At 31.3% G+C, this 23,294-nt stretch overlaps 1 protein-coding gene across 2 annotated transcripts in view; it reads right to left on the reverse strand.

The window, feature by feature from the left end:
• Positions 1–22,077, reverse strand: part of LOC140040541 (uncharacterized) — a 46,657-nt gene extending 24,580 nt beyond the window's left edge. Inside the window, exons 1-8 of one of the 2 annotated variants that reach the window (XM_072086557.1) lie at positions 21,950–22,077; positions 17,190–17,272; positions 12,535–12,673; positions 10,116–10,145; positions 8,740–9,372; positions 7,853–8,064; positions 6,981–7,166; positions 4,074–4,187 (exon numbers count right to left, since the gene is read on the reverse strand). In XM_072086557.1, coding sequence (XP_071942658.1) covers positions 4,074–4,187; positions 6,981–7,166; positions 7,853–8,064; positions 8,740–9,372; positions 10,116–10,145; positions 12,535–12,673; positions 17,190–17,231 — 1,356 coding nt within the window. In that variant the 5' untranslated portion in view covers positions 17,232–17,272; positions 21,950–22,077. The remainder of the gene's footprint in view (positions 1–4,073; positions 4,188–6,980; positions 7,167–7,852; positions 8,065–8,739; positions 9,373–10,115; positions 10,146–12,534; positions 12,674–17,189; positions 17,273–21,949) is intronic. The other variant, XM_072086558.1, reaches the window with a different exon arrangement.
• Between the last annotated feature and the right edge of the window lie 1,217 nt (positions 22,078–23,294).

Here is a 23,294-nt window from a genome sequence, read left to right on the forward strand (position 1 = left end):
TCATAAGACAATATAAAAAAATACAGTGTAGGTTTAATTAATATAAATTAATTTATTTTTGATGATTTTGGTTAGATTATCTAAATCAAATATTTAGTTTGTTTCCTTCTGGGTAATATCTGTCCTTAGTCATAATCTGATTTTGCTACGAAATTGGTCAACATGACACTGCAATTGCCTATCTTAACCACTGACCTCCCCTATCCCCTATGTTTAGTTTTACTGCTGTATATCTAACTCATGCTTAAATGTTGAAAAGCTGCTGCTAGAAATATTGTATGTATATGTATTAATTTGTCCAGCTGTGTATTGTGACAATCACTAGTCCCTTTGCATCAGCTTTAGTTGACAGTTTTGTTTAACACCAGCCCGATTCAGGGACTGCAACCTGCGAGCAATTCACCTCTTGTCAATATAACATTAAACAGATACCAGCCTAGCCATTCCTGTCACGTCATAAATCTAACACATTATTTCGATATCTTCCAATGAGATAAACGCTGTGAATATGAGTAAGTCTCCCTCGTTAAATCCCTTAGATCTTTTACTCCCTAGACGTACTAACGTCATTTCCTTCGCAGAATGTTTTTGGACAGCATTCTATGTGACTGCAGCAAACCGGCGATTCCCAGTGCGGCGATCATGACTTAGATACATCTATGCTGTATAATACGGACAATTGCTTCAATTACACTATCACAAACAAATGATCACAACCAGGTTTAGTATAGATAGGCTTTATTAGGTATCACACGCATAGACTTTGAATTGTTATGTCGGACATGTGCTTTTCACTCTTGATTAAGTCTCTCGAGCAACACTCAAATAATATTTCATCTGACAACTACCGCCAGCACATTTTATTTCCATCAAATTACTCAAGAACCTATAAACTAGATGGCTAAACATAGACCATGGTATGAAAATATTATTTTATTTTTAGATAGGTACTATAAATGTATACACACCTGGACTTGTTGTATGTCAACGTGTATTAAACTTGGCATACACAATGTAAATATATTAATTATTAATAGACAAACTGTCAATATTTTTAACATAATACAATGTATTTGTAAGTAAAGGAAGTCCAGGGTCAAGGAAATTCAGCATACAGACTTTCGTAGCCAGGTAATTTAATGATAAAAATATATAATTAAAACACCATGTGGAAAAATTTATATCTTTGTATGTCCCAAAATACTATATTTATGTATTTAATTAGAAGAAATTAGTTTAGAAATAGTTTATTTGTTTTTAAATTTAATTTTGAAGTACAATAGTTTCATGATAACCCTACAGTAATCATTAAATGTTGTCTTGAAAATACTAATAGGAAAAAGTTATTGAATAGAAAGTAGGTTACACAATCGAAAAAAAATATAGACAGAAAGTTTTTCAAAAGAAGGTATAAGAATAAGGAGTGGATTATGATAAAAAGTCGAGTGCCAGCTCCTTTAGTTTTGACGCAGTACCAGGAAATCTGTGTACGATGAGAGAATCTTCAGAGGACAAAGCAAATAGGTGCCTCTAACATACTGAGTCTCTAAAGACATTGGGATTAAGGTGTTAACATACTGTTTCCTGGTTAATGATACCTATGAATCTGTACAGGAAACTCAGTAGGCTTACTATTGAAACATACATCCGTGACCTTATTGCAACAACCCTGACTATAGAGGGCAGTAAATGCACAACGCTGTCTTCTTTAGCTAAACTAATAATTACATTATAAGTGAGTCATCCAATCCAACAAATGGATTATGTTGATTCAAAATCAGATAACTTCAATTAAAGATTTCCTTTAAAAAGTTTAGAATCTTCTTCGCATGAAGAAGTTCTATAATTTTACTTAGAACTGGTAAATTGGGAAATTAAACTTTTACAATAATGAAAAGTTTGTAATGTGTACGATGTTCTTTTTTTTTTTTTTTTAATTCAGTATATTACACAGAGGCGCCTTACAAGATGGAACCATCTTAGCTTCAAGGCGCCTCAGATTAACAAATACAACATTTTAAAACAACTAACAGAAACATCAATTAAATCTTCCAGAATTAACAAGAAATTTACATAATAAAATAATAATTTTTAAAATTGTCAATGAATTTGAAATGAAATTGAAAAAGTGCGAATTTCAAGATAGGACACTTACTACTTAGAACTGGTATTGGTAAATAACCTTTTATAATTAATCATATAAAATACATTCTCAATTATGCAAATAATGGATATTTTTTACAATTTTCAAATAATTTGTCATGTATTACGTGAACTAAAAGAGTGTGAAGTTCAAGATATAACACAATACTACTTAGAACTGGTATTGGTAAAGTAAACTTTTACAATTTGTAATCATACAAAATTCACTATTATGCAAAGTTTAAAATGTAGACGACATTTTTAAACAAATAATTTGTTGATTTATTTACGTGAACTGAAAGAGTGCGAATTTGAAAATAGGAAATCAGAGCTTCGTTTCAAATTACAGTGAAAGCGAGGCTTAAAGAAGGTGTTAAATGATGAAATGTCCCAGTTTGCCAAACAGGACTTTAATATTGAACCCCGCCTATTTGAATCTAGGTTAAAGTATAAATTTAGAAGATAAATAAATAAACTCTCAATAACTTAAATTCCAAAGGGACGTCCTTACCCAGAAGTATGACACTGCTAATTATAATCATCACATGATTTTTTTAAATGTAAACTTGTAAAAAAAACACTTTAATTAGAAGAAATCAGTGCCACTCTCGTGTGTTTATTAATTTCATTTTGACATAGTTTCATGATAAACAGCGTAAACATTGTCATTGTTTTCCTTTGTAATTTAATTTTTTAAATTGAGATCCAGTTTACTGTTACCAATACTTTTTACTCAATAATTAGTTATTTTATTAGTTTGTATGTAAAAATGCACCTTCTATCAGGGTTGTATCACTAAACAGGTATTAAACAATTCCAGAATTGTGTAAATAAATCATGAATACACTTTGCTGAATTACCTGAATTACCACTATATTGAATATGTGGAATACAAGAAAAAATATGAAATATCTTGAATATAAATGTATATCACAAATATTATCGTCCACAAGATGGCTATTTCTATTCCGATAGACAGATCCAGAAGAAAAACCACTACATGTCACTCAAACAAACTATACTAAAAATAGATTTGCTTTATGTGTTTCAAACAATATATTTAGCAAATCAAAATAAATTATCAAAGGACAAAGCAAAGCTGAGTGAGCTTGTCTAACAGAAAAGTAGGCCAGTTAAAAGACTTCTCAGAAAAAAAAACAAGAACAAAAGAAAAAAAGTGCAACACATAAGGTGTCTATGTGCTTGCAAGCAGGCAGGCAGAGTGAATCCAAACTCAAATTGAAGGTTTTAAAAAAGTTACAAATGAGTCACAGGGCAAAATATATACAACCTACAAAGTTGAATAACAATCCATTAAGAAAACATTAGTTTCCATAGGTCATTTTGTATGCTGTTTGTGATTCCTTATTAAGAAATTTAAATACAGTATTTACAAATTTCCATATACCCAACTGTAAATGTAAACGATTGCGCATAGGTGTGGAAAACACATACCACAACTTTCTTCTTCTTTAAGGATTCCTTTGTGTCGAATGCTGCCACCAAATGGTGTCCGTTCGTTTGTCCACGTCGACAGGGAATGCATGGACTAGTACACCGGGGCACCCCTTAATCTTCCGAAAGATGTGTACAACCTCCAGTTTTAAATCGTTATCTAAGAAGACTTTTCTATCAGCAGAACAATGGTCGAGGAGTGCCTTGAACCTGTGCCGATTGTATAGCTATTGTTTGCGGCGCCCTTGACTTAACCGCTCGGCCACTCGACTCAACTTGACCAAGGTCTGTAAAGCCACTTGTCAATTTCAACTACATGTTTACACTTCGGCAACACCCATGGTTCTCACTCCGACCGTTTTTCCAATTTTTGTACAATTACAATGTACTCATAATGATATTCATGCAAAAGCTAAATGGTTTCAAACTAAATATTCAGTTTTAATTTTATCATCCATTGAATAGAAGTAAAATACCTGTCCATATCTAGCAGCTATATGGAGGAGAGACCATCTATTGTCCTGAACCTCCAACTCCGCAACTGAACTGGTTTCACTTATCAACCATTCCATACACATCTTCTGCCCATGCTATGTAAATAAAAGAAGAAATTATAATAGTTGGACCATGGAGGTATAAATAATTGTATAACTCCATGGTTGGTTGGAGGGAGGACGGTTATTAAACATAATTGATAAAACAATACTGTATTTAGCAGAATTTTGATAACATCTGTCTACCAATTCTGGTGGTGGACATTTGATTTCATTCACAATATACATTGTATAACATGTGAATGTATATATTTTGTGAACAACCACCATTGCAATATAATGACATATAAACAATAAATTTGTAAACAAATTAAACACACTGATATAAATAAAGAAGTTTTGTAAATAGATTTTCAAGAAATAGATATGATCTAGTAGGGATGCAACAGGTCTCTTAGGACCATTCAGTCGTTAATTTTGACCTTGAATGCAGGCCAAAAAACAGATATTATTATTACAAACAATAATTATATTTTTTTATAAATATAATATAATAATTATAGTTCAGTGGAATTCAACACCTGTATGACGCCAATAAGTATCTTATTTCAAATCTAATAAATGTTTGACAGATAGAGATCCGATTGGCTAATTAATTTACCAATAGGAAACTCTAAATTAACACTACACTATCAACAGCTGCAATAAACACATTTTAATACCTAATAATTTAAAAGTAAATTCAGGCTCGATATTGGAGATAATCCAAAAGATAATGACTTTAAACTATGCAACTCCACCCATATAAAGTCATGGCTGTATGAATATTATAAACGTTGTCATTGGATATGCAAACAACAAGATAATACGCCATAAACCATAACTCTCTAGGGGGATAAACCGTGATCATCATTATCTGAAGACTGACTTCTTTATCGTGTTGTACAGTGCCAGGTACAGTAATATTGTAGCGGCTGAATACATATTACAAATAGATAGAGTAGCATGCCCAAGGATACAAGTTATGACCAACTGATGATTGAACTTTTGATCTCAGGCCTTAAGATATATGCTTTACCATTGCGCCACACTTTTCAAATTCCCAAGTGGTATGCACTACTTCTTTTAAGCTCTACTGGTTCTAATGTGTAACTGACTCCGTAAACAATTAATTCATTCTTGTTGGAGATACATTCCAAATATAGAATTTTTAAATAAAAGCACATGATAAATCATAATTAACGCAATTATCAGTTAATTAAAAAATCAAAATGTCTACTGGTCAAATCAGGTCATTTACCTAAACAGGGTTCAATCACTGTAGATAGCACATTTTCACTGTTCAACGAGACACTTTATCTTTTTATTCAGGTGTTCACCTTGTATTTTCTCCACACCCACGTGCTCATACATAGGTGCATACTGATAAGTAGAAACAGCATCTATTACAGTACCGTAAAACCATGAAAAGAAGCCCATGGGCTTAAACCTCGAAAAGAAGCCCCCCTTTACAGTTTGCAAAAGGACTCTTGAAAAGAAGCCCATCTCGAAATGAAGCCCCCTGGGCTTCTTTTCAAGATAGTATGGGCTTCTTTTCGAGATAGACTACTATACTGTATTAAGAATGTAGGTTTATTAACTGAACGTCAAAGGAACAGAAATAAACAATACAAACACGTGATTAAGAGTTACTGTAGTAGGATAATTTAATGCCAGATACTTAAATAATTAATATGTATGATCGCGTTTATCATACATTTATTTTACAGTTTATTGTCGTCCAAATGGTGCTTTGATCGCATCTTGTATCTTTGTCTTGTCTGCTTCGTTGGAAAATATGTAAAATCGGCAGGGAATTTCCACAAATGATTGTATTCCGGTGAATCATAGGACTGTTTTTTTTTTTGCTTTTTATATTGTTTTTTTAATTGGTATATTAAACATAATTTCATGATTAAAAAAATTTCTCAAAAGTCATATTATTGTAGTAGAAATTCACAAAATTTACAGCATGCATTTCGAAAAGAAGCCCCCCTCTACAGTTTGCAAAAGTACTCTCGAAAAGAAGCCCATCTCGAAAAGAAGCCCATCTCGAAAAGAAGCCCACCCAAGGGCACTAAAAAAAGAAGCCCATGGGCTTCTTTTCGAGGTTTTACGGTATATCTACTAATAATCTAATGTCTAATTTTTCTACAAAACAGATATTTTTACAATAACTATTTTGATTCTCTTTTCATATACATATACAAAATACCAAATCATATTTTAATTTTAAAGTTGTTTTAATGTATAGTTTTGTTTTTGCCAAGGAAGCTCTAAAATATTGCTGTTTAATGTCCTTCGAGATGATATACGGCAAGATTTGTTTGCGTCTTTACCGCTAGCAAACATAAAGTACAAGGCTACTATAAAAAAACTCACTAGTATTTCCAAACAGAACACTGTAGCTTCATAAGGCTTCAATATTGTTTGAAAGTTTGCATTGGTTATTTTGTTATGGTGATCATCACAAATAATGAGATCCCACATTTTGTTTTGCATGATTCAGGAAAGTAAGTGGGAGAATTACATTTTGATTACAGTATTTAGTATTTACAGAAAACAATATTTCTTCCAATTACTTGGTTGGGGAAACAATTATTCCATTCAGTATTAAATGAATGGAAGTAGGCCTACCTCAGAAACCATTTGGCTTATTTTAGAGCTTGAAACACATCAATCTGAAACTCTTGCAAACATAACTCATGTGAAATTCCTATCCTGGATGATGCCTATGATGTTGTCAATGTATAGCTTAAACAGTCCGCGGTTTGTCGGCAGAAAAGATAAAGAGTTTGATGTCAGAATAAAGCATATCCTTCTAATTATTTAATCTATAATTTACCATACCTTAACTGCCAATGCTGTGGGCGTTAAACAGTCATTATTTTCCCTCTGTAGAAGATCAGGACTGACTCTTGCTAAGAGATACTGCAGACACTCCAAGTGGCTGAACTTTGCAGCTACGTGCAGCAGCGTGTTGCCCTTTAAGTCCGATATACTGCATAGGCTTTCATTTGAATCTAGAAAGTATTTCTAAAAAGGAAAATATTTGATGTGTATGTTTATCTTTATCAAAGTGTCATCCGGATGTAATAAATTAAAATGGAAAAGTTTCGCTTTGTTGATCCAAATAGGAAACATTAATGTTGTATATCGAAATGCTTCACTGAATATTGTATAAGCTTCTTTTAATATTAAGCATCTAGTCTCGTATGACATCATTTCAGTATGACATCATCTCAATATAACATTTGGATGTTTCGTCATACCTACTGGATCGGAATCTGTTAACATTAACAGCTCTTAAAATTCATAATACGTAGTGAAACAAATACAAAACTGTATGCTAAATGTTTTTATATATTTAGGCAAATTGCCAAGGATAACCATAAGCGAATTCATTCACTATCTTCTGAAAGGTGGCAATCCCGTTCACAAGACATACATATACACAAGATGCTCAACATAGATAAAGTTTTATTACAAGTCTTTGGGAGTGGAGTTGTAATTTGTCATTAGAACAAATCCTGACATATGACAGGACTTGAACCCAGGACCCTCGGATTGGTAGCCAACTATAATGATGGCAGCTGAAACAAATAGTATGCAAGCAGAACATGTATTTGTAAGTTTAGAGTTTGCGCAAACAAGCTGCTGCTGCACGGCAACAACCATTAGTTAAATCTACAAAGGTGGAATAAAAAATGAACATTATTTACCATTTTGTTCAAATCACCATTCATTGTAGCTTTCACAAGCAATCTTTCATTACTCAACTGCTTTTCATAATTGTCCTTTGAGGGCGCTTTTGAAGGAATCCTGTCTTCAGTTGTTGACTGTTTGACATGGCGATCTTGAGGTGGCACATTCTCTTTATGTTTGGTCTTTGATCTGGGAGAGTTTTTGATTTCGGTACCTAACAGTTTTCCTACTAAAAATTGGTATAAAAATAGTATTACTATGTTTAGAAAGAATAATGTCTTATTAGCGTAACTGCAAGATGGTCTCCTATTGTACCAAGGTCATGAGTTCAAATGAACGCCACCCTCCCCTCACTGTGACTGAATAAGAAAAGCATCTCTGTGAATAGAATATCACCTATTGGAAGAATGATTCAATTCATTAAACCAATTAAGAATTATATATAATTTTTTTCACATGCATCCAACAGCTATGGAGGAAAATAAATGTTTTTTGAATTGAATTGAATTGAATTGAACATGCCAATTACAGTATGGATAAACTATTTTATAACTGATCGTGCTTATAAAAGTCTCATTTGAGGCTTAGGCAGTGGAGTTAAAAGATTCTTGAGTCACAACTCTGGCACTAGGTCAGTATTTAACTCTAGACCTTGGGATTGGAAGGCAAGAACGTTAACCACCAAGCTACAGCTCCACCACTACATCACCACAATTTCTCTTTGGCCATTATTTCGGTAAAATATCTTGAGTCCATTCTTAAGGTCCTGTTATTAACTGTTAACTTTTTTCTTTTATACTATAGTGAAAATTGTTTTACTTATATGGCAATAAACATTAAATGCTATTGTTCCTAAATAAACAAAAGTCTTCAGGTCAGTTACAATAAAATCTTGTTATACTACCTGATTTCTTTTCTGTTCCATTTGTTCTATGAGTTGGTAATTTTTGTTTCTCATCTTGAATTGATTTGTCAACAGTTACTGATGAACTGTCCTTACATTTATCCGTTCCTGTTTCAGTTTTTTGTTCTGTTTGTCGAGTTGTTCGATATACTTTTGAGCTTTTTAACAAATTTGCTACTAGTACTTTCAATTGTTTTGTTTTGCTGAATTTTACCTTACTATTACCACCTGGTGAATGCCAGTCAGTGCTGTTATCACCGTTTCTGTATTTATCAGTTTTCCCATTTTTAATATTCCGTTTACGCTTTTGTTTTGAAAGATGTTCATCGTATTTGGATATTGCTTCAAATTCTTCAATGAATTTTTGCAATTCCTCTGAATTGATATCAAAATTCAATACATCATTATCAATTTCGGTTGAGTTTGTTGCGAGTAACGAGTCAAATAGCGCCTCCTTTTCATCGACATCATCCCCTTTGATTGTATCATGTGACTGATTACCGTTAATAGTTTCCTCTAAGATGGTTTTTGTTCCGTCCATGCATTCAGTTAGATCAATCGATGGTAAACCAAGTAAATATGTTTCAGTATTCATTGCCTCTTTATGTTCAGGAGACGTAAAGAGAAGAGCGTCTGTAAAATACAAACAAATTTGATCAAATAAAATATACAATGATCAGAATAAATTCAATACTGTAAGACAAAATGCTAAAGAAAACAAATACAGTATGCAATAAACTTTGTATATATTTACATAAAAACCCAGAAGTAATTGATCAACAAATGAAATCAGTGATTAGTAGCATATGATACATATATTACGTAAATGTAAAACAAACAATATACATCCTAATTAGCATATGATAACAAATTTATTTCCTAATAGACATACTCACAACCAAATACTTATTATCATACCACAGAAGCATAGATCACTGACAGATATGTAGTATTAGATTCGTTGACATCGTCATTAGTAAATATATTATGTTAACCAAAACGTTCAATCGCAATGAGCTTATAGCATACCAAGAGAATTACTCTGCGCAAACCAGAACATTTGACTAAATGTCATGAAAAATAAAACTGACATTTACAGTACTATGATTAAATTACACCGAGAAGCGTAACATTTCAATGCATCTCAACATTTTCTGAGATGTCTGAATATACAGTTTTATAAAATAGCTTTTGAAATAGAAATAAAGTATTTTATTATAAATATTCCATTATAAATAGCTATAAGAAAAATAAAATATTTCAATAATCAAGCAAAATGTAGAAATGTGTGAAAACCAGATGTAAGATGGTTATAAGGATGAATATTCATGAGATATACATATAAGCACAGCAAACCACATGATTTATTACTCTACCTCCATTGGCTGATTGCCTCAAATGTTTGCCTTTACAATGAAAACAAAAACATAAATATAAAAAAAATATATAAATCATGCAAATGTGCAGATTACTAAAAATTTTAATCTGAAAATAACAAATTATAATAAATCATAAATTAGATGTAAAAGTAAATTTGGATTATGAAAAATCAAAATTTTAAATAAATTAAGAGGAGACACAGTAAAACTAAAATGTCTTCTCTCCACAATCAGTACACTCTAATCCTAAATGTAATAGTACATGAATAACGTTGTATACTGTCAATATATAGTTGTACTCTAAATGTCTGAAACTTGAAAACACGCATTAAATCAACAAAGTTATCGCAAAATGTTCATTTTATCAATTTTTATTAATTTTATCAATTCTGATATCTAAGTGTATTAGTGGCAATACAGAAAACATAGATTTTGCTGTATCATACTCATGTAAACCTGGCATTCCAATCTTGTTTAAATCCCAAGTTTCCTTAGCACACTTCAGGGAAATCTCCACACATTATTTTACAGAAAACCCTATCCATGTACCTCTCAATGACTTATTCCATTACTTGTATTACATATGTCTACTCAATGTAAGCCTGGCTGCTTCCAAGTTTCCTTCATCGCTAATATCCCAATACTTATATTAGCAAAGGTCTACTCATGAAAACCTGGTTTTATTTCCCTTACAATCTATATAAATTATCTACCAAAACCTCTATTCAAGGACCTTTCTTTAACGGATAATGGATTCATATTTATATAGCTTATTTAAATACAATCTTTCAATGTGCAGAGTATTAGACATATACAATAACTTTTATCTCCGAAAGAGTTCCTTCATGCCATCAAACGGCACTGCTTCTGTCCACAACGACAAAGACGAGATGGACCAATATGCTGGGGCAACAACATACTTTCCCAACAGTTCATATGAGGATCTTTATTTGTCAAAAAATATCAATAACCCAGCAAATAAATATCAAATAACTTGTAGCTAATAAACTATTCTTAAATCTAAAGACATTTTATAGTGATAATCTGGTTAAAGTCATGTCATTAATTCTTCTAAAAAGTTTACTTGTAAGTTCTTTATAATCTAGATAACGCTGTTAACCCCTACCAATATAGATCCTATTTAAAGAAATAAAATTGTATAATTAGCAGGGTTCAGATAATGACTGACCTTTGACATTCCTTTACCTTTACTCCCAGAAGCTAGGATAAAGAAAATCAATACACCTAATATCTCTTAAGCTCATTAAGAATAAAAGCTTATTAAAGTAAGTACACTTTTATAAAGACTAACAACTTTCTATCTAATTAAGGACTTAGGATACCGTACAGCTTACTGTTAGCACTAGACCTAGTTCTACAACATTCCATAAGATATAATCATCAAGTACTTTTATATTAATTGAAATTTCTATTCTTCAGGACATTTTAGATTTAGGTTTTTAGGTCCCCTTAATGTACTATGTATAAATGTATATAAGGAAAATGTGGTAAATCAAAACAGAGAATTATACATCCATCTTTACCCAATGTGTATGAAGATACAAATGACTTTTCTTTCTATCAACCAATTACACAATAGCGTGCATTTTCTTGATGTTTTCCTCAAAATTAGTCCATACAATACATGCGTTGTAGACTAACGGGATTTGAGAAAAACCCAGGATAAGAAGAATAATTGCAAGAAAACTAGGCTAAAAAGAAAGCTCTCCCAGTGGGAAATACTGCACTTGGCTTTCAGAACCTCAATTCCAACTGCTGTCTGTTTCAATTGATGGCAATTTATCAAAGATTATTTTTTACTGACAATGATAAAAAAAAAGGAATATCATTGTAATTTTCAACCAAAGTTTATTACACACATTTATAAAATAACGTAGTGTGGTAATTTTAATATTACTGTATGGACATTTTACAAATGACTGTACTGTTGAAAGTTTGTCACAATAATGCAATGTTTGTGAAGGCCAGTACTTAGTGTTACTTGATGATCTATAAAGAGCTTATCTAAAGAGTTGCATGAGAATCTCAACTTAAGTTGAAAAACACAAGGGCCCTAGTAATACAGTAGATGCTGAAACTGCGGACAGAGCTGCAAAGACTGGCATACAATCACCTACACACACAGAATACAAACAGCTCATAATGAGTCCAAAACAAGCTGTCTGTATAAATTAAAATCATTTTGAATATATTTTGTTGTAAAGATTAAACTTTATTGATTTTATGATTGATTATAATAGATTTATTTCACTGGGACATACTTTATTGTAAAGAATAAACTGCATTAATGTCATAATTAATTATAACAGATTTATTAAATTAATATAATTAATTGTGATGTTTTAATATACAGAATACATTTTTTTTAAATAAAAAAATAATTACTAATTGATACCTTCAGAGGCCTCTGGATCATTCTGCATCACTTGTGCGGCAATGTAAGGAAAATGTCGTGCCAAGTAATCCATTTCATCCTCCTCATTGTTAAAGTTTTCAAAATCATACTCCTCAGCATCTTGGCCATCCTCTGTTTCCTGTTAAATAAAGTAATACAATATATAACAATAACTTTTCAGTAGAGATGAAGCTTGGTGATTGACATGTTTCAAATCCAAAGGTCCAGTGTTCAATCCTGTCCTAGATCCAGGGTTCAATCCTTCAGGGTTGAAACTCAGACTCATTCTACTCCACTCCTATAGCTTTGACCATCTTGTTCCTCAATCAATTAGTTTCTAAGATCACTTCTATTCTAATGGCCGCAAGGCCACACGGCAGATCACAGTTTTTTAGCCTCAATGCTCCAACTTTTTTTAATTCTCTTTCTTTAGACTTGCTTCATTTTACTATTCCTTCCTTGTTTAATTGCTTCCTGTATCCTGTCTTTTCTCTATGAGATGGCCAATTTAATTTGTTTTCATTGATTCCCCTTTTGATACTAATTATTCATTTATTTTTTACAATTTTGTGAATGAACCACCCTCGTAAAATATTGTTGAAATAAAAAATAAATTTAATTGGCGAGTTTCTTGCTATGCTGTTGGTTGCATATGAAATTTGAAAAAAATAAACAAATATTATACATGTTCATCGGTACGTATTTGCAGTTACTACAGTATATTAACAAATATAAATATTAAAATACATCCATAACATACAGCTATCAAATTAACAGGGCAAATGAATTCTTATTTAAAGTATTATTATTCTCAGCTTCTCTTAAACTTTGATATTATCACACAAAAATATTTGGCGGTAAAAAACCAAAACAAACAATTAATCATATAGACAACATGATCAAATGAGAAACCAGCAAAATTTAAACAAACTAGAATTTAATTCGTCACTTTGACGAATTATAGGTGATCATTTTTATCATTTTAATGAAATTAATTTTTTTTTAAACATGTACGTACGTTAACATACGATAGGAAAATGTTGATGTATGCCATCCTATTATACGCTTGTATTGCTGAGTTATGCCTATTATATGCCATACAATGTACAGTATATACTGTATATTATCTATATACAGTGTAGCATAGGTGAAATTATGGGACACACATCAAGTTCAAATTTTTTGGTATGATGGAATTATCAAAATAAACTCGAAGATGACAATTTCGAAAGAGAATGAATTGAGCAAATAAATATAAGGATTGGAAGAGAATTTGACACGTAGAAGCGCAATGCGCGCTCTTTGAAATTTGTATAACTTCGACTAAAGAAATTTAAAAACTACTTTTTAACTTCAACTGGCCATATGATAACATCACAACATCCGATAGGCTTAATTTTTATATGAATTCATATCTACATTTCATCAGCTTTCATAATAAATTATAATCTTCAAGGTCACCTTTAATTCTGAGGAGCTATAAGATATTCAAATGTATGGTGTAGCTGAAATTACACGACCTAGGTTATTCAAGTTTTTACGCGTGATGACGTCATCAAAATAAAAATGTTGACAACTTATGAGAAAGATAATTAATTGAGCAAGCACATACTAAAATGTGTGCAAAAATTGGGCTCAAATAACGGAGATGCGCTCTATTGAATGTGATAACCCACACAAAAAGATAATAATTACTAATTTTTAAATTCAAGTGGCCATTTGATGACGTCATACCATTTTGTACGTCTAATATGTATATATATTTATATCTACAACTTATTGGCTTCCATAATAAGTTAAAAAAATTGGGGGTCACCTGCCATTCTGAAGAGTTATATTCATTTTAAAAAGGCCTTATTTTTTTACCATTTTTAGCACTTTTGTACAATTAATGTGCGCATTTTGTCATTTTTAACGTGCTCGTATAGCGTTATTTTAAGTCGGAATGGACTCAAAGTCGGAGAATGTACTAAGGATTGTGAGTAGAATATGATGTATACATTAAATTTTATTTTTTACCCTTTTTAAAAATCCCGTGCGCAAAAATGTGTTTTTGCGCAGTAATTTTTTAAACACGCAAATGGCCTATTTCATGCTCTAAATTGATAAAAACTAAATTTTGAGCTTTTTAAAATTTCAACGCGCGATTTCACGCGCATGACCTTGAAACGCCCGAGTTTTTATTTGCTAATATTTTTTATCTTGACCTCAAGTTTACGTGTAGTGATTTTCATTAATATGTGATAATGAATTATGGAGATATGATTGATAATGTGATTTCACAAAATGGCGTATACGTGACGTCACGGATGAGTGATCACGCTGAAAAGCTTATTAGGACTAAGTTAACGTATTTGAAAGACATTGTGAAATTTTGGTAATCATTAACATTAAACTTTTTGAGATATTTGTTACACAAAATCTGTACAGAGAGAAATAAATAACTAGAATTTAATTCGTCACTTTGACGAATTATAGGTGATCATTTTTATCATTTTAATGAAATAAATTTTTTTTAAACATGTACGTACGTTAACATACGATAGGAAAATGTTGATGTATGCCATCCTATTATACGCTTATAGTGCTGAGTTATGCCTATTATATGCCATATACAATGTACAGTATATACTGTATATCTATATACAGTGTAGCATAGGTGAAATTATGGGACACACATCAAGTTCAAATTTTTTGGTATGATGGAATTATCAAAATAAACTCGAAGATGACAATTTCGAAAGATAATGAATTGAGCAAATAGATATAAGGATTGGAAGAGAATTTGACACGTAGAAGCGCAATGCGCGCTCTTTGAAATTCTTATAACTTCGACTAAAGAAATTTAAAAACTACTTTTTAACTTCAACTGGCCATATGATAACATCACAACATCCGATACGCTTAATTTTTATATGAATTCATATCTACATTTCATCAGCTTTCATAATAAATTATAATCTTCAAGGTCACCTTTAATTCTGAAGAGCTTTAAGATATTCAAATGTATGGTGTAGCTGAAATTACACGACCTAGGTTATTCAAGTTTTTACGCGTGATGAAGTAATCAAAATAAAAATGTTGACTACTCATTAGAAAGATAATTAATTGAGCAAGCACATACTAAAATTTGTGCGAAAATCGGGCTCAAATAACGGAGATGCGCTCTATTGAATGTGATAACCCACACAAAACGATAAAAATTCCTAATTTCTAAATTCAAGTGGCCATTTGATGACGTCATACCATTTTGTACGTCTAATGTGTATATACATTTGTATATACAACTTATTGGCTTCCATAATAAGTTAAAAAAATTGGGGGTCACCTGCCATTCTGAATAGTTATATTCATTTTAAAAAGTCCTTATTTTTTACCATTTTTAGCACTTTTGTACAATTAAAGTGCGTATTTTGTCATTTTTAACGTGCTCGTATAGCGTTATTTTAAGTCGGAATGGACTCAAAGTCGGAGAATGTACTAAGGATTGTGAGTAGAATATGATGTATACATCAAATTTTATTTTTTACCCTTTTTAAAAATCGCGTGCGCAAAAATGTGTTTTTGCGCAGTAATTTTTTTAAACACACAAATGGCCTATTTCATGCTCTAAATTGATAAAAACTAAATTTTGAGCTTTTTAAAATTTCAACGCGCGATTTCACGTGCATGACCTTGAAACGCCCGAGTTTTTATTTGCTAATATTTTTTACCTTGACCTCAAGTTTACGTGTAGTGATTTTCATTAATATGTGATAATGAATTATGGAGATATGATTGATAATGTGATTTCACAAAATGGCGTATACGTGACGTCACGGATGAGTGATCACGCTGAAAAGCTTATTAGGACTAAGTTAACGTATTTGAAAGACATTGTGAAATTTTGGTAATCATTAACATTAAACTTTTTGAGATATTTGTTACACAAAATCTGTACAGAGAGAAATAAATAATAAGAATAAGAATAAAGATTTCATACAATAACAATAGGTGATCATTTTATTCTAAATGATCACCTAATAAGAATAAGAATAAAGATTTCATACAATAACAATAGGTGATCATTTTATTCTAAATGATCACCTAACAAGTCCAAAGTACAAAAGCAAACCAACCACTTAACAAGACAAGGCAGAGAAACGAACATTATATCAAAATACCTGTATATTGCATGAAACGTGCATGGTAAGTACAATTAATTCATATTAGAAATTTAGTTGAATAGTGTAATGTAAAACCTTTTTAGGAGACACCTTCAGGATCCAAAAAAGTGTCCCTTTATAGGGGTGTCCCTGGAATAGGGGTTGGCTGTGTTATGAATATTTTCCCTCATTCATTTCACAGGGAGGTGTCTCCTTAATTTAAGGGTGTTTCCCAAAGGATGGGTGCTACTGCATTACACGTTTTTATTATATAAATTAATTTAGGTTATAATAAGAACAATTTTAAAAGCAATCAATTGATTTTGAATCGTGGCAAAACTTGAAATGGTCAAATATCTAAATGAATCAAATGCAGAAGGAGGTAAGAAAGTCTATTATGGGGGTTAGTAAAACTGCAGCATTGCATCTCATCTTGTATCCATATAGCTTAGAGCGGGTATGTGTACTTTAGAGAAGGTTTAATTTTCACATTAGCTTGCACATACTTACTTGACTACTTGTTAAGCTATGTTGTGAGCTAATATCTTCCATATTGGTCACTAGTCAACAACATCCACTGGGGATTACTAAAGCTATAAAGAATAAAACGCAATTACAATTAGCTCTCAGCTGAATGAACATAGACACAACGCCCATATTTATTTCATAATATAATATACAAACTCGCATAATTTGATACTGAATCAACTCGTTGCAAAGACTGACGCATATTTTATTTCAGAAAGCATTTAGATCACTCGGCTAAACCGAGAAATAGGTACAGTGCGTGTAGACTAGCTAATTTCAATGTATCGTAATATTTTTCATATGCATGATAATATGCTAATTAATAATATAATAATTAATAGTAATATTTCAATTTAGGTAAAAATTAAAATAGATATGTTGAGAATTACATGCTTCAATATCATTTAAATTAAATGAGAAAAATAAGTATGAGAATCTTTGTATCAAAATGTTACTTTGGTGTGTGTGACATTTATGGGTAGTAAACAATGTCTTATGTCAACAGTAAATGTATTTAATGCTTATAACATTTGAGTTACATATTGATTTCTCATAAACTTAAGTGTCTTAATCAATATGGCTTGCAACTTATATTATAACATGTTTTTTATTGAAAAAAGGATTTTATTAATCCTTATCTATTGATTCATCGGAGAATATATGGATCCAGCTGTAAGGTCATTAATGGTCTACTATACATAAAGCAATAAATACAACTTTATTTTTTGAAGGTTTGCATGGCAAAATCAAATGTTGATATGATGATCAAAGCATATTGATCGAAACGTCAAGAATTTCAACAGTTCTTTGTGGTGTACCGCATCAAAATACAACTTTGTTGAATATTATTTATAATTAAAAACGTTAAAACACAAATTTAGCCTTGTATACGGAATCAACAAAATATCTAATTATATTCCTGGGGATAGTAAAATACTTTATCTTATTAATTAAGCTAATTAAAAATGTTTTAACAGCATTTTAAAGACAATATTTGTTTATTTGAAAATATTAACAATCTACCTTACAAAGCTACAGGTTTAAAAAAGAAACTAAATAAATGCCACAAATTTTGATCAGGCATAGAGGAGAAACATAATTTATCCTACAAACCATCTACAGATAATATTATTACTCAGATGTTTCATAATATTACAAGCATTATTATTATTTAATAAATTAAACTTACCCTACACTACAGGTAGAAAGGTGTCACAGGTTTAAATGTAACGGTTACTTCATACAAACTGTGAACTGTTATGGTAGTAGTAGCAGCCTAGCTATTCTATTATCCAATTAGTCACTTCATGATTGATCAGTGCTTGCCGACCAATTTTTTGCCTCATTAGGTACCAACAAAATTCACTAATCATAGCGCTAAACAATAACAATAAATCATACAGTAACAAAAGATACCAAAACCGGTCTTTGTCACCAAAGCCCACAAAACAAAAATATGCCATTTACCCACACAACCAACATGGCATTAAAATACCAAGTTTTTTTCATTGATGGAATTATGAAGTGTAAAGCGGGGTTTTTATTTCTTTGTGTTTTAATCAAATTGTTGGATTAGTTTGTTTGCTTTGCTTACAACATTTCAAATCCTGCTTTTTATATACTGTACCTTTTGCATTGATTTATTTATATATAATTCAAGATAAAACCTTATTCCAAATTTAATTCCAATTTAATTCCAGGGACAAAATAATTGTCAAATGAGGCCACTAGTGCAAAAAACAAGAGCATACACTTTTCCTGAACTATAAGTTTACATTCATAGGTAGACTGCATTAAACTTTGACCTCTTGTTAAACCCTTATATCTCAATGTTTAACCCTTAACTTGTCACTTGCAATACAATCATAAATCTACATTTCAACCTTTCAATAACCCTGTGTATCTTTAGCATTTTATCCTTGTTAATATTTGTCGCCCCTATAAATTGCTAAACCTACATTGGTCTACACACATCAAAACGGTTAGACAAACTACAGTTAAGATCTGTCTACAATATCAAACTAGTTTGACAAAAAAGTGTGAAGTGCCTAAATATGGTGGTGATATGCCCAAATATGGTAGTCACAATCACATTTTTTTTGTCACATAAAGACAGAGCTTTAGACAAACTGCAATAACTGCAACATCCATACTATTGATCAATATGGCACCACTGAAACACTAAATAAACATTTGTTATTGATTAATTATCAACCAAAATTAATATTATTATTATGTATCTGTAACACTGATGAATTTCACACAAAATTATGATATGATTACTTATCAGTATTCATTTACAAATTTTTCTAACCGGGAATGACCGGTTATATTACATATCTTCCAATCCGCTTAATTTTCGAATACTGTAGGTACCTCAGAGGTATGCACTGAGTGTAAGTCTTTTTATAATACAACAAAATGTAAATCATATTCAAGATATATCTAATTCAGTTACTGTTTATAAATATAAGCTTTCGGCATAGTAAATATCAGCACAGTATAAATATCGGAACAGTATAAATATCTGTACAGTATAAATATCTGTACAGTATAAATATCTGTACAGTATAAATATCTGAACAGTATAAATATCTGAACAGTATAAATATCTGTACAGTATAAATATCTGTACAGTAATGGTATAAATATCTGTACAGTATAAATATCTGTACAGTATAAATATCTGTACCGTATATATCGGAACAGTATAAATATCTGTACAGTATATATCGGCACAGTATAATATCGGAACAGTATAAATATATGTACAGTATATATCGGCACAGTAAAATACTGCATGCTCTGCTTATTATAATTGATATTTCTATCATGTTTGCATTTGTTTTTTTTTCTTTTATAACCTTTTCAGCTTTTTGGCTGTGGATTTTGATGTTTTTAATTAACCATAATAAATAACTAAAAGAGACAAATAATTCTACACAATATAATAAAATATTCATACAATTTAGAAATGCATACACACACAAATGTAGGTTACTAGCCATAGTAAAATTCTCATGAATTGTTTTACATAACTAATTTCGTAACTGTCTATGGAATGTTTACTTAGAGGAATCGTTGGATGGAAATGATAATAAAACTGTAGGGAGCAAAGATGTGAAACACGTCTCCAAGTAGGCCAATTATATTCAATCACAAAAGAATGGTAGTCTTAAACACTAGTATATTATCAATATATAATATAAATGTCATTCACACTGAGAATGGGTTAGTGCTATCCGAAAGCTATGCAATATTCTTCTGGTTTTACTTTATGGATTTATCTCCATTAAGATCCAGCCATTAATACTCACATCATTGTCATTTTTCCCCCTAGACATTACATATATATTTGTTTTTAAAATAATTTACTACTAATGTAAAAACTTTGAGGGAATATACAAAAGACTAAATAAAAGGTTGTACGAGATCTGTGACAGGCAAACAAATATTCTCCATGGTATAATATAATTTTTTTATAAACAATCATACTGGAGGATCCTTATTATCATATACAGTATATACCTCCTTTTCACATCGCCTAGCAATTCTGGAGTCTATCACCAGGGTGCAAACACCACACAAAACGGTTTTGATGGCCCGCTGTATGTAAACGTTGTTGAGTTTTGCTATGCTGTGAAAGGTGTAATATGGACAGAAATCTTGACGATGGCCAAAGAGAGCAAGGGTTTCATCTTTAAAAAATATAATATGCATATTGTGAAATGTTCTTTACAAATCCCTTTTTAATCTACGTTCCCTACTAATACAGTACAAACACAACAAGCTTATTGTTTGAATGCTAACAGTTACTACTTATGATAGCAAACCCATTATTATAAACCACAACCTTTATTGTGAATACCAATACAGAATAAACACTTACAACTCTTTAGAAACGTCATGATCATATTTATTGTTAAACCTCAGTTAACTACTCGAGAACAAGTGCACAAAACACAGCACTTTTAATAATATAAAAATTGAGATTTGTGCTGGCTTGAACCGAGGACGTTGCTAAATAGGCTATTGCTAACATGTACTTAAAGACAGTGCCACTCAATAAAGCAATTATCAATTAGACATAATGAACATGTCATTAGTAAATGAAATTATATCATTAAACTTATATATTCTTTACAATGAATGAAAATATTATATAAACTTATATATTCCAAGACCGTAACGAGCGGTTAAAACAAATGAGGAAAAGATGCTTTAAATATAATTATTAATATAAAATATGACAATCTGTGCTGGGGGTTGGGGTGGGTGGCGAGCTCTCCTCGTCTGTCACATGCTGTCTACGGCCCTGTATTTTGCACCATAAATAAATTACCTAGATGTGAGAGGCTACGTACGGTAATCTACGCCTACCCGCCGTTTGAATGAACATTTACTTAGCACATATGCTTACAACATAAGCATGTCAGTCAGCCAACACATTAAAAACAACCTGTACTGTACACATTGTATTGTTTAATATCATCATATATTATTGATTTTAAATATTACAATACACGGGCATGATAGGGATAAATGGATGATGAGTCATGGATGAATTATAATTAATACAACAAATCCCCAACCAAACCATATTTGGTGGAGAAAGTAACTGACAGGCCTCTTTGGCCCGCTCCTGTGTAAATGCCACTGTGCAGTTGACAATCATAAAGTAGGCCTGGCTAACTAATGGGCAGACTATAAATAATATTGAATTTTAAAGAACACAAACTCACCTCTGGTCTCAGTCTTTGTTTTATTTTGTTCCTACATTTTATATTTATCAGTTATTTGGTGAATCCTCCCTGTTGTGTTCTTCTATCCCATCATACAATCAGGATGTATCATCATCATCAGCATACAGTATAATCAACCTCATTTGACCTCCCATGCGTAACGCTGTGTTTACCTGTCCAACTACTACGTATGGAATGTTGTGAATAGCAAAGGGGGGTCCACACCGAAACCAAAGTACGTTCCCAAATGGATAAGTGGGAAGCATTAAAGTATTCATAAGAAAATAATATAATTATGATAATATCTTCATTGTATTTTTCTTCAAGGTTTTGACTAGTGACGGACGGTATTACCGGACAACGCGAGTATACAGTAAAGTATAGGCCTATCTAAAATAATAATAATTGTGTATGTGTTAAGGGCACATGCAAATCACATTTTCTATTCACCAATAAAAAAAATCCAGTTTAGACGTACGCTATATAAATTTTCTTATTCTCATATTATACCGGAGTAGGCCTACACCAGGTTACGCAGGCCGGACTAATTCAGTGTTGAAGGAAGAAGAATATTCAACAAATTCATGTTGAAGCTGCTTAATTATCGAATAAAACTAATAAAAATGCATATACAAAATAAAGTAGTCGAGAAATGAGTAACAGGGATATTTCAATATTTTTTACAAATTCAAAATCAACGCGGAAAGTACACTAGGCCTACAACTTTGTTACAGATATTCTATATAAACACAAAAATTAAATGAAGCATCTGTGTAGTTAGGAATTGGATGATTTATAATGTTTACTGAAGTAAAAGTCTTTTGTAAAGATGTTTTGACACTGATCCACAGGATACAAAGGATCATAAATGTTTTCTCTACATTTCGGTGAATCCGCATCACTCGTTTACTAATGGATAATTTAATATCAAAATAAATATGAAAAAACAATTAGCCTAAACATCGATCATTCAATACTTGTTGCGAGTCTTTCATGGAAAAATACCTGTTTTATCCATGTTTTAAGTAAAGTAGGAATTTGTAGTCTAATAAAGTAGAGCACATTTTTTGGGACACCTCTATTTAGAAGACACTTCTATAATCAATACTTCTATAGTATTAAGGGACACTTATTACAGCAGTAACATTACGGCAAACCTTTATATTCAGGGGTCACTTTTTTTTTTTAGGTTTATGTATAGTTATGTTATATTTATAGTATATATAAAATCGAATACTAAAGATGTATCTGGAGATGTATCATAACAAAATTATTCTTATTAATTAAAAAATACTTTTTAAGCTTTCCAGATAAATACATTCGAAGTAATTCTACAGACAACAAA

The sequence above is a fragment of the Antedon mediterranea genome, chromosome 2, assembly GCF_964355755.1.
Source record: "Antedon mediterranea chromosome 2, ecAntMedi1.1, whole genome shotgun sequence".
NCBI classification, from domain to species: Eukaryota; Metazoa; Echinodermata; class Crinoidea; order Comatulida; family Antedonidae; genus Antedon; species Antedon mediterranea.